At 48.7% G+C, this 13,977-nt stretch overlaps 1 protein-coding gene across 3 annotated transcripts in view; it reads right to left on the bottom strand.

The window, feature by feature from the left end:
* The window catches only part of TNNT2 (troponin T2, cardiac type), a 119,738-nt gene that overhangs the window by 15,814 nt on the left and 89,947 nt on the right, over positions 1 to 13,977 (bottom strand). For all 3 annotated transcript variants that reach the window (XM_086923156.1, XM_086923157.1, XM_086923158.1), the window contains 3 exons: positions 10,395 to 10,472; positions 9,795 to 9,908; positions 7,658 to 7,770 (listed from right to left, as the gene is read on the bottom strand). In XM_086923156.1, coding sequence (XP_086779282.1) covers positions 7,658 to 7,770; positions 9,795 to 9,908; positions 10,395 to 10,472 — 305 coding nt within the window. The remainder of the gene's footprint in view (positions 1 to 7,657; positions 7,771 to 9,794; positions 9,909 to 10,394; positions 10,473 to 13,977) is intronic.

Raw genomic sequence — 13,977 nt, 5'->3', positions numbered from 1 at the left:
CCACTAGATGGAAGTAAAATACCAAAACATAAACCTCTGAGGCCTTGTATCAGAGTTTGCAAGTGGCCAAAGAACTCTGCCGCACTACTCAGAGGTCCGTAAGTAGCGGACTGCGATACGTCATACTTCTCGTGCTGATTTTTAGCGGCGAGTGTTTATCCCGTGCTATGAACTCAACGCAAATGGCACCGCACGCAGCGCAAGAGGACACTGTGCATGTGCAGCTCATGCAAAGATGCAGGTCTATGGCCCTTAGAGGACTGATCCTGTGGCAACTGCGCATCAGCCTAAATTAAATCTTGGCACTTGCCCAATCCCACAACTTTTCTGCAGCATGGGCTCCTTAAATGGACTCGGCACTCTCCCCCAGTCAAGGTGGTACCCACATAGGTAAACAACCAATGATCAGGATGGAGACCATCGATGCACTCAGGACACAGCTTGAGGTCAGGAAGGTGAAGCCACCAGGGCATGTGCGCATCACCCACTACAGGAACTGTGGGAGAGAAGAACACACAGCAGAGAATTGCCACCCAAGCAAGAACATGCTCCAGCTGCAAGAAACTAAACCATTTGCAAGTTTGTGCAGATGTGGACGAGAAGTCAGTGGGCCAGAGGTAGAGCTGCCCCATGAAAGTGATCTGTAACCTCACACTCAATGAAACTGAGCCACAGAACCAAACGTCAAGGTGCAAGTGGACAGGAGACATTCAGGGCACTGACCAATAAGAAGATGAAGACATTTTCCTCATATCCTTCACAGAACAACTCTAAAAGAGCTGAAGATCACGACCAATGTGCGAAATAGTCATAGCTGGTATGACTGTCAAAGCACTCATTGACCCAGGGGCATCAGTGGAAGTTATGAGCCAGCACCAGTATGTTCACCTCAGACCAATACCAATTCTGTCACGATCTGGGACCACAATATACACCTAGGGCCTGATTTATGAAGGACTTGCGCCGCCGGTGCGTCACTTTTTCCCATGTTAAAAGTGACGCACCGGCGGCGCAAGTCCTTCATAAATAAGGCCCCTAGGGAGGTGAAGAACCACTCCTAATAGTGGGGACAACTGATGTCTCAATGCAGAACCAAGACAAGGGAACGCTGGCCAGATTCCACATTGTGAAACTAGACTCAGAAATCTTAGTTGGGTGCCACACAGTCGAAGATCTCTGGCTCGTATTCTTTGCTTGGAAGAAATTGTACGCTAACACCCAAACTAGTTCCAGGGCTTGGGATGCCTCAAAGGGCTCCTCTAGTGAAGCTAAACATCGATAAGATTGTTAAAGTGATCTCCCTGCAACACCATAGGGTACCTTTCCACCTGCAACCACTGGTTGAACAAAATCTGGAGAAGTTTGAAAAATAAGAGCTTATCAGAAAAGTCCCCAGGTCCACTCCATGGGTATCCCCAATGGTAATTGTGGAAAAACTCTGACAGCCACAAAAAATGTGGCTGTGTATTGACATGCACTTCCCCAAAAAGGTGATCATGAGGGAGAGGCACACCAACCATGGATGATCTAATCACCGACCTCAGTGAAGCCAAGTGGTATTCCAAGCTCAACCTGAATGCAGGCTATCATGAACTGCAACTAGATGAGGGCAGCTGATATATAACAACTTTCTCAACACACCTCAATCTGATGAAGTACAAGAGACTACATTTTGGGATCTCGACAGCTGCAGAAGTATTCCAAAACACAAAAAGCAAGACACTATTGGGCCCCCAAGGTATCATGAACATAAGTGATAACTTTCTAATTTACCTGACAACCATCAGATAACACCACCGTCAACTCCAAGCAACCTAAAGTGACTCAGTGAGCATGGCCTCACTCTTCATTGAGGTAAGCGCTCACTCTTTGATACTAACTTTTTTGAATATGTCTTTATACATAATGGCATTCAGGTGAACCCCCCACAAGTCACAAGCAATCTGACAAGCCCCGGCACCAAAATGCACCACAGAGGTATGCAGTTTCCTCAGAATGGCCACCTATTGTGGCCGGTTCAACCCTAACTTCATGACTATAGCAGAGCATCTGAAACAGAAGACAGGTAGACTTTCAGCACCAAAGAAGCCAAATCATTCAAACACATTAAAAACACACTATTAGACAAGGCCACCATGGCATACTGTGACCCAGCCAAAAGGACAAAACTCATCATGGATGCAAGCCTTGTAGGGTTGGGGGCAGTACTGATCCAAGAGGTGGAGCTTGGCAGGTGGGCGCCTCTAGCTTTTGGTAGCAGAGCCCATAATAATAATAATAATAATAAAACATTTATTAAGCGCATGGCTGCACAACTGTGTATCTCCGCGCTAATTGCTGAAAAATCTCACCCGAGAATCAAGTCAAAGGAAAAGAGAGTGGCAGAGTTATTGAGGGAAGAGGTGGGTTTTCAAGTTAGCTCTGAAAAGAGTTTCAGAGGGTTCCATTCTTAAATGAATCGGAAGAGCGTTCCAGTGTTTCACTCCTAGATAACGAAAGGAGCGGCCACCGATTTTTGCTCTGTGGACTCGGGGGAGTTTGAAAAGGGACATACCTGAGGACCTCAGGTGTCGGGTAGGGCGGTGAATGGTCATGAGGCTCCTTAAGTAGGTGGGACCTTTATTGTGGGCTATCCTATGGGCATAGCAGAGGCTCTTGAATTTTATTCTCTCCTTTACGGGGAGCCAGTGCAGTTTGGACAATGCTGTTTTGGCAGAAGTTCTTTTAGGAAGGCCTAATACCAAACGGGCTGCTGCATTTTGTACACATTGCAGCTGGTGTAGATGTTTTTGGTTGATGCCTAGAAGGAGGGCATTCCCGTAGTCCAGATGCGGTGTAATAAGAGCATGCACGATGGTTTTCCTGGCTTTGATAGGTATCAGGTCAATGATTTTTCTGAGAATACTTAATGTGCCGATGCATTTACCAATGATCTTATTAACTTGGGATTTTCCTGATAGATCCGAGTCGATCATGATCCCGAGATTCTTGACTTTCTCGACAGGTCGAGGGCATTCGCCGAGAGATGTGGGCCACCACGCTTGAGACCATAGGGAGGTTTTGTTCCCTATCACAAGCACCTCAGTTTTGTCTCCATTAAGCCGGAGGCAATTACTGTCCATCCACACGGCCACAGCGGCCATGCACTCCGAGAAGTTTGAGGCGTACTCCTCGGTATCAGGAGTGAGCTTAAACATAAGCTGAGTGTCATCGGCGTAACTAACAATGCCAACCCCAAAGTTCTCTATGATCTGAGCCAGGGGTTCCATATAGATGTTGAACAATGTAGGGCTCAAACTCGAGCCCTGTGGAACCCCATGGCTCACGGTCCGAGAGGATGATTTGAAGGGCGGGCAATGAAGCTGGAAAGTTCTGTTGGTGAGGAAAGATTTAATCCACGCCAAAGCACAGTCTTTTACTCCAATATCTGAAAGACGGGACAGCAGCGTGGCATGTAGCACAGTATCGAAAGCTGCGCTTAAGTCAAGCATGACCAACGCTGCTGTTTCACCCTCGTCCACCATCTTGCGGATATATTCCGTGGAATACAAGACAGCTGTCTCCGTGGAGTAATTTGGTCTGAAACCGGATTGAGTGGGGTGAAGGATGTTTTCTTCCTCTAAAAACGCCATAAGTTGGATGTTAACTATTTTTTCTATTATTTTGGCGCATTGAGGCAGTAGAGATATTGGCCTGAGATTTTGGAGTTGGGTAATCGGAACATTAGGTTTTTTTTTCAGGGGAATGACTTGGGCGTTTTTCCACGCCTCCGGGACATGGCATTCTTCAAAAGAGAGGGTAATGAGTTGGCTTATTTGATCCATGAGGGTAGTGTCCATGATGTCTTTGCATTTATCTAACGGACACACATCATTAGGGGAGCCAGAGTGGATACTGTTGATTATGCTGGACAGTTTTTCTTTGTCGGGAGTGTAAAAATGGGTAAGAGTGGTTTTGTGAAGAGGGGGAGTTGTCTTACCAGATGTGGGGGGGTGGAGAAAGTGGCATGAATTTTCTCTACTTTGTTGACAAAGAAGTCTGCAATTTTCTCGTATAACTCATTAGAAAACGTGTCCTGTGTATCCAGGCACGACGTGTCTGTTAGTTCCTTGTAGATCCGAAACAGATGGATTTATAGCCTCTTCAATTCTGTTTTGGTAAAAGTGGCTTTTTTCCTCTCTTATAAGTCTCTGATAAGCCCTTAATTCTTGTTTATAGGTCTCCTTCAGTTCCATGGAGTAATTCTTTCTCCATTTCCTTTCAATCGCTTTGCAGCGGGCTTTGGCTACCTTTAATTTTTCTGAGAACCACGGTTCAGATTTTGTTCTCCTAGCTGGGGGCTTGCAGGTCCAAGGGGCAATTTTATCAAGTGCCTTGCTTAGCCATAGTTCGTAAGAATTCCAGGTTTCTTGAAGGGACTGGCCTTGGGGAGGGGGGTGGATTTTTAATTCGTCAATCAGACGTTCTGGGGTGTAGTTTTTCCAGTTGCGCCGCTTGGCATACAGGGGTTTGAGGACATTATTCTTAGTCCTGGTCTTGGGTATGTTGAACATGATCATATGGTGGTCTGACCAAATGATAGGGACCGGAGGTTGTATATCAATACCTTCCCAGGTCGCAAAGATAGGATCGAGAAGATGGCCATGTTTATGTGTGGGAGAAGTGGAGAGCAAGGTAATTCCCAGAGCATGTAGGGCAGTCTTCAGTAGTTGAGCTTCCTTAGCATGTAAGTCTTCAAAATGAAGATTAAGATCACCTAGTATCATAAAGTTGTTGTATTTGATAGCTAGTTGCGTCGCCGTTTCTATTAGCTGGTTGCAAAAAGGAGTGGCATTGCCAGGGGGCCGATAAATGAGAATCCCAGTAATGGTCATGCCAGGTGTCACTTTAATGGTGAAAGTGCCGCTTTCACTGTTAGTGATGCCCTTGTTAGTGAGGGTGCATTCCAGTTCTTTTTTAAAGATCATTGCAAGACCTCCACCGCGCTGTATAGGCCTATCAATTCTCAGTAAGCTGTAATTCAGCGGGACTGTCTCAAGTATTTCTGGGGATGAGGATTCTTCTAGCCAGGTTTCTGTTAGGAACATTACAAAGTCATGATTTAATAACAGGTCGTGAAGTTCCAGTTTGTGTTTGACCATGGATCTGCAGTTAAGTAGCATCACTTTAAGATTAGGTGCAGGATGGTTAAGGTTGGGAACATTAACAAAACGAAAGTTACAAGAATTGCATTGTGATGACAGTGCATTGGGGTCTATGGAGTGATAGCATGATTTAGTGGGGGTCTTACCGATTTCAAGTAACGTCTCGCGAGTGTAGCGGTAATGCTGATGAGGGAGCGCTATCTCGGATGCCTGCGTGATGACAATATGACCAGAGTCTCCTGCCCCGCGTCCCGTCTGGTCGCGGACGGGCGCAGACGGGCAGGACTCTGGCTTGACTCCGGCGCGCGATCGGCGCGCACGCAATGCGCGTCCGCTGCGCGGAGCCATATACGTATGTTTATAAGCGCTCCAAGCGCGACGTGCAGCGCGAGCCCTCACTAAGATGGCCGCTGCCTGACTTCCCTGCCAATCAGATGTCCCCCCTGAGGCCGGTCTAACAGTCGACCGCTTCCCAGGACAGGGAGGAGAGGAATCTAACTGAAGAAATAGGTCCTAGCGCAGTAAGCGATCAGCGCTAATGTAATAGGAAATTATTTTCAATTTCAATTTTAAAATAAAGTGCGAGGTGGAGGGAGCGGACACACGGGAAAAAGTGAAGATTCAGCAACACAATTAAAAAGAGCAGCCTCCCGGCTCAAGCCTCAGGAGGAACTTAGCAGCAATCCATACACCCACTGAAATAAAATATGCACAAATTGAAAGAGAGGCCCTTGCCATCAAGTGGGGCTGTGGACACTTCCACCTATACCTATGCTGGTGACCATTCAATATGAGCACCGCACCACATCCCCCTCCCAAAATTAAGTGCTGGATCGGACAATTACAGCAGTATTATTCTGAGATCACATATCAGCAAGTGTCAAGTAACCCTGCAGATTTCCTCTCGAGGCACCCCATGCCAAGCGACAGGCCTTCAGAGGGCGACAATGTTCAAATAGAGTACTTGAGACTAATAAGCTAAGGAGCATGCCCAAGGGAGCTCAGTCACCAGGAGATCCATCGAGCAAAAGCAGAGGGCGGAGAACTCCAAATGATTATCACCACTCTACGTGAAGGAGTTTGGAAAACATTCCTACGTGACATCAACCAGTGGACAAACCTGGGCAAAGAAAGGTTGACACAGTTCTGGATAGTCAGGAACGACGGAATTGCCACACTGGAAGGAATAGTACTCAGAGGACATTGGCTGGTAATTCCAGCATAAGTAACTCAGTAGTGTCACAGAACTGGCTCACAACGGGCACCAGGGAGCAGCCAAGATGAAAAACCACCTAAGGGAAAAGTTACGGCTCACCGGACTTGATGAAGCTGTAGACAGTCTGGTAAGACAATGCTTAGCCTGCCAGATGACAGGAGGACCTGAAGCTCCTGCACCTGTATTTACTGCAAAATGCTGCAAGACACCATGGGCAAATGCCAGTCTGGACTTAGGCAGCTTCCCATTCAGGTGTATTATGATGGTAGTAATGGACAGCCACTCAAAATACCTTGTAGTGGAACTGACGGAGTGAACTGCATTCTCCAAAGTCATCCCAGCACTTGAGAAACCTTCACACATTTTGGCCTCCCTGAGGAATTCAGGACTACCAATTGACTACCCTACCAAGGGGCATAGTGACTTCCTATTATACCTAGGCATGCGTCACTGAAACATTATTCTCACCCGGGTTGGATACCACCTGAAAATGACCCAGAGAGCACACAAATACAGAGGAAGCGGAACAACAATAGGAAAGCCACGCAAGAAGAGCACACAACTGCCATCTAACACCTGGGGATACGGTGCTGATGCATGATCATCGCTCCAGGTGGAAATTTCACATGCCATACGACCCCGGCCACTGGGCATGTAACAGCAATAGATGGCATCATGGTGACAGCCCAACAAGGGGAGGAAACAGCAGTCAAAAATGTGTCCTGGTTTAAAAGAATGAGCCCACACGGGAAAAATTCATGATGAAGCAGGGGCAGAAGGGACATCTACACCAACAGCGGAGGATACTCTCAGATCAAACAGTGATGGAGACTCGCCACTGAGGTATGACTCCCAGCATGACAGCTCTCAGGTGGAAGCAACAAGAGAGATGGGTCCAGTGAGAGCTGATGATCATGTCGGCCCCACCAGGAGACAAAAATAGAACCTATGATCCAACCACCAGCTGTGACAAAGACTCAGAGACTTTGTAGGGCCTCCCAGGCCTGTGAAGAGAAACAATTGAAGTGAACTAAGGTTGGAGGAGATGTAATGAGCTACCAGGCACCTGCCGGGTGAATCCTGACCCCAAATGGATTCATGCAACCCTCACGGCCGGGCAAGGTCAGAGGCTATAAATAAAGGATCAAGAGACCCATCGGGGTCTTTGGCCTGCTATATTGTTTGTGCACCGCTTGCGAGGCCTGCTTGAGCCATCCAGCACTTAACATGACCCACAGGTACTCTGTCTTCTACTGGTTCCCTTAAAGCTGGAAGAGATACTCAAAGCTGATCTTACTTCAGTTGGTCCTCTCTTAGGCTCTCCACTTCAATGGACATCCGGCGTTCAGACAGGATCTTCTTCTTCTTCTCGCGTTCAGTCTGCTTCTTCCCACCCCCACCTCTGCCACTCTGGAATAAACAATGCTTGGTTATTTCATGCCAGGTGACATGTGATATAGTGATCTAAGAGGAACCAATCCCAACTGCTCTACTCATCTTTACAGGGTTCAACACATGTTAGAAAGAATTGGACCTTTGCATTTCTCTTTGAGTGTTTGTCTAGTTTTAGTATTGTTTTTCTTTCAGGCCTACCGTCCCCTTCATTGGATGTGCTTCATTGATGAATCCATGCCATGACTTGAAAGAACCTCCTGTAGGTGTCATGGCACAATTAGGTAATGGCAAGTGTGAAAATTGGATTGTTGGTTGACTGGGGTGTGAGCCATGGTCAAGCAGCAATCACAATCCTAGTCAAGGTGCAACACACCCTAAGTTAACATGTGCTCCACCCTCTGGTAGCGTAGCACAGAGCAGTCAGGCTTATCTTAGAGGCAGTGTGTAAAGTAGTTGTTCAACACTTCAAATAGTAATACATTGAAAACACCACACAATAACGATCCTGGCACTGGACAGCAGTTGTAAAGTGTGCAGAGTCCTAATGGCAGAAAAAACAAAGTCAGCAAAAACAGGAGATCTGACGTCAAAATAGTTTGGCGAAAACCATGCAAACGGTGCCAGGTCTAACAGTGTGTGTGTGTATGTGTCAAGCTGCCATACATTAGTTACGTTTTGCTTCAATGTGTCTTGGCCACACTATGGTTCTTGTGGCACTCATCTGTATTTACGGGCTGAAGTTGTGGTGCCATCAGCACAGTTTAACCCCTTGGCCGCGGCGGTAATTCCGCCGCGGCGCTGGGGGGGAGAGGGAGTAGCGCGGCGCCCCCATGCTTGTGACGGAACCACGCCGTCATGAGCCATGGGCGGGCTGTGCTTATGACGGCGTGGTTCCGTCTCTAATTCACCAGCACAGGCAGGGAATCAGTGCCGCGTGGGCGGAGCGGCTGCAGCATGACTGAACCACGCCGTTATGAGCACACGCCACCCGTGGCTCATGACGGCGTGGTTCCGTCACAAGCATGGAAGGGGTTAAAACGAACGGATTAGTCAGTAGGGAGAGTAGAGTTTATTAAAACTCTGTTAATGACTGCCTCTTCGACTAACTACTACACTGTGGTACGGCACATTAATAAAACATATTGCAACTTTTTCCATGATGAGGTTTAGAAGGTGCAAATCTACAAAATAGGGTGTACCCTGCTACCTAATGTCTCAAGATGCTATGGTAACCAGAAATGACAACACAAATACCCATCAAAAGCCCATTGACATTACGATTAGATTTTTCGAGAAGTACCACTATTTCACCGCCTTCTAACACATCCAGGTAACTGGATCATTAGCAAGACACTGCCAAGTCACCGATATGTGAAGAGAATGGTTTGCAGTTTCTTTCAGTACAAAAGCGTAATACTTCGGTGATTTCTGCATAGTCTTAAATAGCCGCCTGAATGCCGAAGGAATGGACAATAATGTAATGAAATTGTGTTATTTGTATTGGATTTGTGTTTTGTGGAAGAGATGTGTGGTGGGCTTAATAGGACCCATTTTGGATGTACATAGGGTTGATGTGATATCTAGACATGTAAATAATTTTGATTATATAAAATACATTAATTGGGTTATGTCTATGCTCTCTTCTGATTTTGTTTTCGTTTTTTTATGAAGGATAAGCAGGATTGTCTAAGGGGCATTTATTTATGTGTTGTTTGAGGTTTTCGAAGGGTCATTGTCAAATGGTTGAAAATGTGGTGGGGCTCTCCGACAAACAAATATTATTGCATCTTCCCTAGCTTCCTGCTATGCCACGAAAATACACTGTCTTAACCTACCGAATGGTCCTCTCACTGTTAGTCCATGTCCTAATGTCAGCATTACAAATCCAACCCCCACCACAGAAGCAAGCACTGACTGACCTACTGGGCAGCTTCATCCAAGCTGCTGGTTCATGCAGGCGTGAGTATATTACACCCAGGAAGTGCTAGATGTGCAAGGTCTCGAAGTCAAGAAAATGGGGGCGCAAAGTGAGGACATACCTTCTGTAAGTATCCACCAAAATGTAAAGAGATGTTTGAGAAGGCCTTCATCTTCTTGGCATCGTCCTCTGCTCGCTTTCGGTTCTCTTCGTCCTCTTTTCTTGCTTTTTCTTCCTGTTGACAGGGGAGCATCACACATGGATTCTTAGATATGCGTGTTAAGAAGTATTTGAAATTAGCTGCAGGTGTGAATCCCCACGTTCACTGCGGTGGGATCATTATTGAGGGTTCTGATAAGAATCATAGAAAGGAAAAGTGCAGTATTCATCTAGACTGCCCTTGCTATTGCAGTCTGAACTCTGTCTCCAGGGGGCACCCACTCACTGTCTATATTGGACTGTATTGAAATTGCATTTATATAGCATTTGCTACCCCCGACGAGGCATCTATGTGATTTACGGATGCTATCATACTACTCCGGAACATATAATACAAAGTTACGACTTTCAGGCCCATCTGAGTTTGGTAGCGTGTGGAGATACCGTGGAGGTCTGAGTAAGCCATACCACTGGTGTGAAGGAACGAGACCGGCCCATGGTCCTGGCAGCCCACACTCTCAAGGAGTGAGCCTAAGTTTGTGGTTGGGCGCCCGTCACTCACCGCGAGCCGTGCCTGGCGCTCCTTCTCCTTCTCAGTCCGGATCCTCAGCTGCTCGGCCCGCTCTGATCGCCGCTTCTCCTGCAGGAAACAAGGTACAGAAGAACTCTGTCAAAGCAGTTCAAGGCACCAGACCAGGATCCAGGAGGGAACCACGGCCCACCAGATATGCTCACCACACTTTTTGTAAAAGAAGGGTTCATTGGGGCTCAAAAGCACTGCCCTACTCAATGGTGAGTATGCAACTTCTTGAAAAATGAATACAATATTGAAATTACATTTTGGAGACAGGATTTAAAAGAAGACATTAAAGTGTAAGAAAGTCTTGTTCAATGTGAAAATCTATAATGGTAGAAGATTTACACACAGGAGCTCAGTTATGAAAGTGTTACTGCAAGTGCTTTACTCTGTACTTTAATCAAGCTGTTGGAGTAGCTGATTCATGAAATGTAGGATAAATAACGTTGATATTTTATCAGTTATGGAGCTAAGTTCAGCACTCAGGGATGCTCTGTGCACTTTGTGTATGGCTGGTCGAGACAGCTGTGTCAAGGGTATTGGAGCAGGCTTGGGTGGGCATGGCTCGTCTGCGTAGGCAGGTAGTTGAGGGTGTGGGCGTTGATGTCGCCACACTTGTGTGGGTGGCAGCGCTGCAAGACCCCACACCCTGTGAAGTGGGGCAACACAGGGGAGCACTGGTGTAACAAAGACCTCCGCAACCCCGGCGGTGCGGAGTGACCCCCAAGCTCTAGGGGGCCCTCTCAGCACAGTACCCTGGCCTGAGTCCTCCTGAGTGAGTCCAGAGGGGGGCCTCTCCATGTACTTTGCCGGGGGGAGGGGGGCTCAATTTTCGTTATGCCACTGGGGGAAAGGTGTGTGGGGAGGGCTTTCTGCAGTGAGTGCGGCTCGGCCTCTGTGTTGCGGTGCGAGGCGGATGAAGTCTGCGGCCTGGAGTGGCCCGAAGTTAGTTGGAGTGAGTGCAGCTCTGTTGCCACATCGCACATTACAGACAGGGCGTGGTAGCTGGAGGGACCTGGGCTTGTCTGTGTGCATAGGCTTGGCTGGGTCGGATCGCGTGGTGATTGCCATGAAGGGCACTGGCCAGCAGGGGGTGTTTATACAGAGCTGTGGTTCCCAAAGTGTGCGCCGCGGCGCCCTGGTCGCCGTGATTAGGGGCGCCGCGGCGCGGCGCGCCGCAGGATGTGGGTCATTGAAAATGCAGCCCTCTCCCTCCTTTGTGCTGCCAGGTCACTCTGCATCTCAATTAGTGATTGATGGAGAAAGCCTTTAATTCACACACGTGGCAGACATTGCCCCAGGGCACGGATCTCCCGGTGTTTTCTTCTCGCTCCTATCTGGACTGTGTCTCTGAGCCTGGCGCAGCAGCCTGTGCTGTTTCTCTGAGCCCCTATATAGCTGACTGTCCTGCTTCTGGGACCCTGTGGAGCAGCCTGTTCTTTTCTGTACCCCAGTGGAGCAGCCTGTCCTTTTCTGTGAGCCCGATTGCGCTGCCTGTCCCGTTTCTCTGCCTCCAGTGCAGTTCTTTCAGTGAGTCCAGTAAAGCTGCCTGTCCCGTTTCTGTGCCCAGTGGAGCTGCCTGTCCTGTTTCTTTGAGCCCGGTTAAGCTGACTGTTCGGATTCTCCGTGAATGAGTCCAGTGCATGTCTTCCTGTCTTGTCACTCTGCGAGTCTCTGAGGCTGCTGTTGCCCTATTTTTCTGCAAGGAGAGCCTGTCCTGTCTGAAAGCCCCGTGTCCACAGTAGGCAGAATGTCCCACGGCCATGTAGCCACTTGCACTCTACCTATGGTTGAGGTGCAGCGCCCTGCCCCCTGGCACGGACAGTCTTCACTCTATGAGCTGTCGGCTCTGCCCTGTCAGGAGCCTGGTGGAGAGCGTTGGGTGGGCGGGTACAGGGTCAGGGGCCTCGTGGAGACCATTGGGTGGGTGGGTGTAGGGTCAGGGGCCTGGTGGAGAGCGTTGGGAGGGTGGGTGCAGGGTCAAGAGCCTGGTGGAAAGTGTTCAGTGGGTGGGTGCAGGGTCAGGGGCCTGGTGGAGGGTGTTGGGTGGGTACAGGATCAGAGGCCTGGTGGGGGGCGTTGGGTGGGTACAGGGTCAGAGGCCTTGTGGAGACCATTGGGTGGGTGGGTGCAGGGTCAGGGGCCTGGCGGAGAGCGTTGGGTGGGTGGGTGCAGGGTCAAGAGCCTGGTGGAAAGTGTTGGGTGGGTGGGTGCAGGGTCAGTGGCCTAGTGGAGGGTGTTGGGTGGGTGGGTACAGGGTCAGGGGCCTGGTGGAGAGCATTGGGTGGGTGCAGGATCAGGGGCCCGGTGGAGAGCATTGGGTGGGTGCAGGTTCAGGGGCCTGTGGAGAGCGTTGGGTGGGTGGGTACAGAGGGTAGAAGGGTGCAAGGCAGAGGGGAGAAGGGTGCAAGGGAGAGGGGAGAAGGGTGCAAGGCAGAGGGGAGAAAGGTGCAAGGCAGAGGGGAGAATGGTGCAAGGCAGAGGGGAGAAGGGTGCAAGGCAGAGAGGAGAAGGGTGCAAGGCAGAGAGGAGAAGGGGGCAGAGGGGAGAAGGATGCAAGGCAGAGGGGAGAAGGGTGCAAGGCAGAGAGGAGAAGGGTGCAAGGCAGAGAGGAGAAGGGTGCAAGGCAGAGAGGAGAAGGGTGCAAGGCAGAGGGGAAAATGGTGCAAGGTAGAAAAGGGTGAAAGGCGAAGGTGCAGTAGGGTATAAGGGGGAGGGGTAGATCGTTGCAAGGGGGCGGGGGAGAAGGGTGCAAGGGGGGGCGAGAAGGGTGTAAGGCAGTGGGTAGAAGGGTGCAAGGGGGATGGTGATGAAGTAAAAAATGTGCCCCCCGAAACATTTCTGCGAATGCCCATGATCAGAGCCCACCCCACGTAAACTTCTTGTAATGCCACAGCGCTCCTTGAGTCTCTCTAGCCTAGTTACTTTTAGTGGGAGTACTTTATACTACTCTATGATGGTGTTGTATGCATTGAGATCTACTTTATAAAATATTTGTGATTGCAAATAAAGTTTTATGATAGTGATGGCTACTCTCTGAATCCTTCATCACGTCTAGGCTTGATTCTTCGTGTAGGTCAGTGGTTCCCAAAGGGTACGCCGTGGCACCCCGGTGCGCGGGTAGAAACATGGTGGGGAGCCACGGCCAACTGCCAATTAGGTCAAGGGAGCCACGAGTCAAAAAAGTTTGGGAACCACTGATACAGAGGCATTGTGCACACGCAAACAGTGCTGACATCACGCCCTGAAGACCTCCAGGAGATGTAGTTCAAGAGAGCACCTCAAGTATTTTCCAGGACAGTTAACTGAGAAGGAAATTTCTGGTAAAGGCGTATTTAACGTTTAAGACACAACAATATTTTTGTTGGTTTCTTTTTTATTTTCTAGAATCACACAAATAGTCTAGTTCTGTGGGAATTCCACGGTTATGTTTTTTTCTGAAATAGGTAAGTGAAGGCTGTGTTGATACTTGGTAGTGAGTGTCAGGCAAACTTAGTTGGATCAAGGTTAAAGTAGATGTCTTTTTCTTTTTCTTTTTGTCTCCACAGTGATGCTTGGTCCTGATACG

The sequence above is a fragment of the Lissotriton vulgaris genome, chromosome 5 (genome assembly GCF_964263255.1).
Source record: "Lissotriton vulgaris chromosome 5, aLisVul1.2, whole genome shotgun sequence".
In the NCBI taxonomy this organism is placed as follows: domain Eukaryota; kingdom Metazoa; phylum Chordata; class Amphibia; order Caudata; family Salamandridae; genus Lissotriton; species Lissotriton vulgaris.
This window is presented reverse-complemented; position numbering and strand designations above follow the sequence as displayed.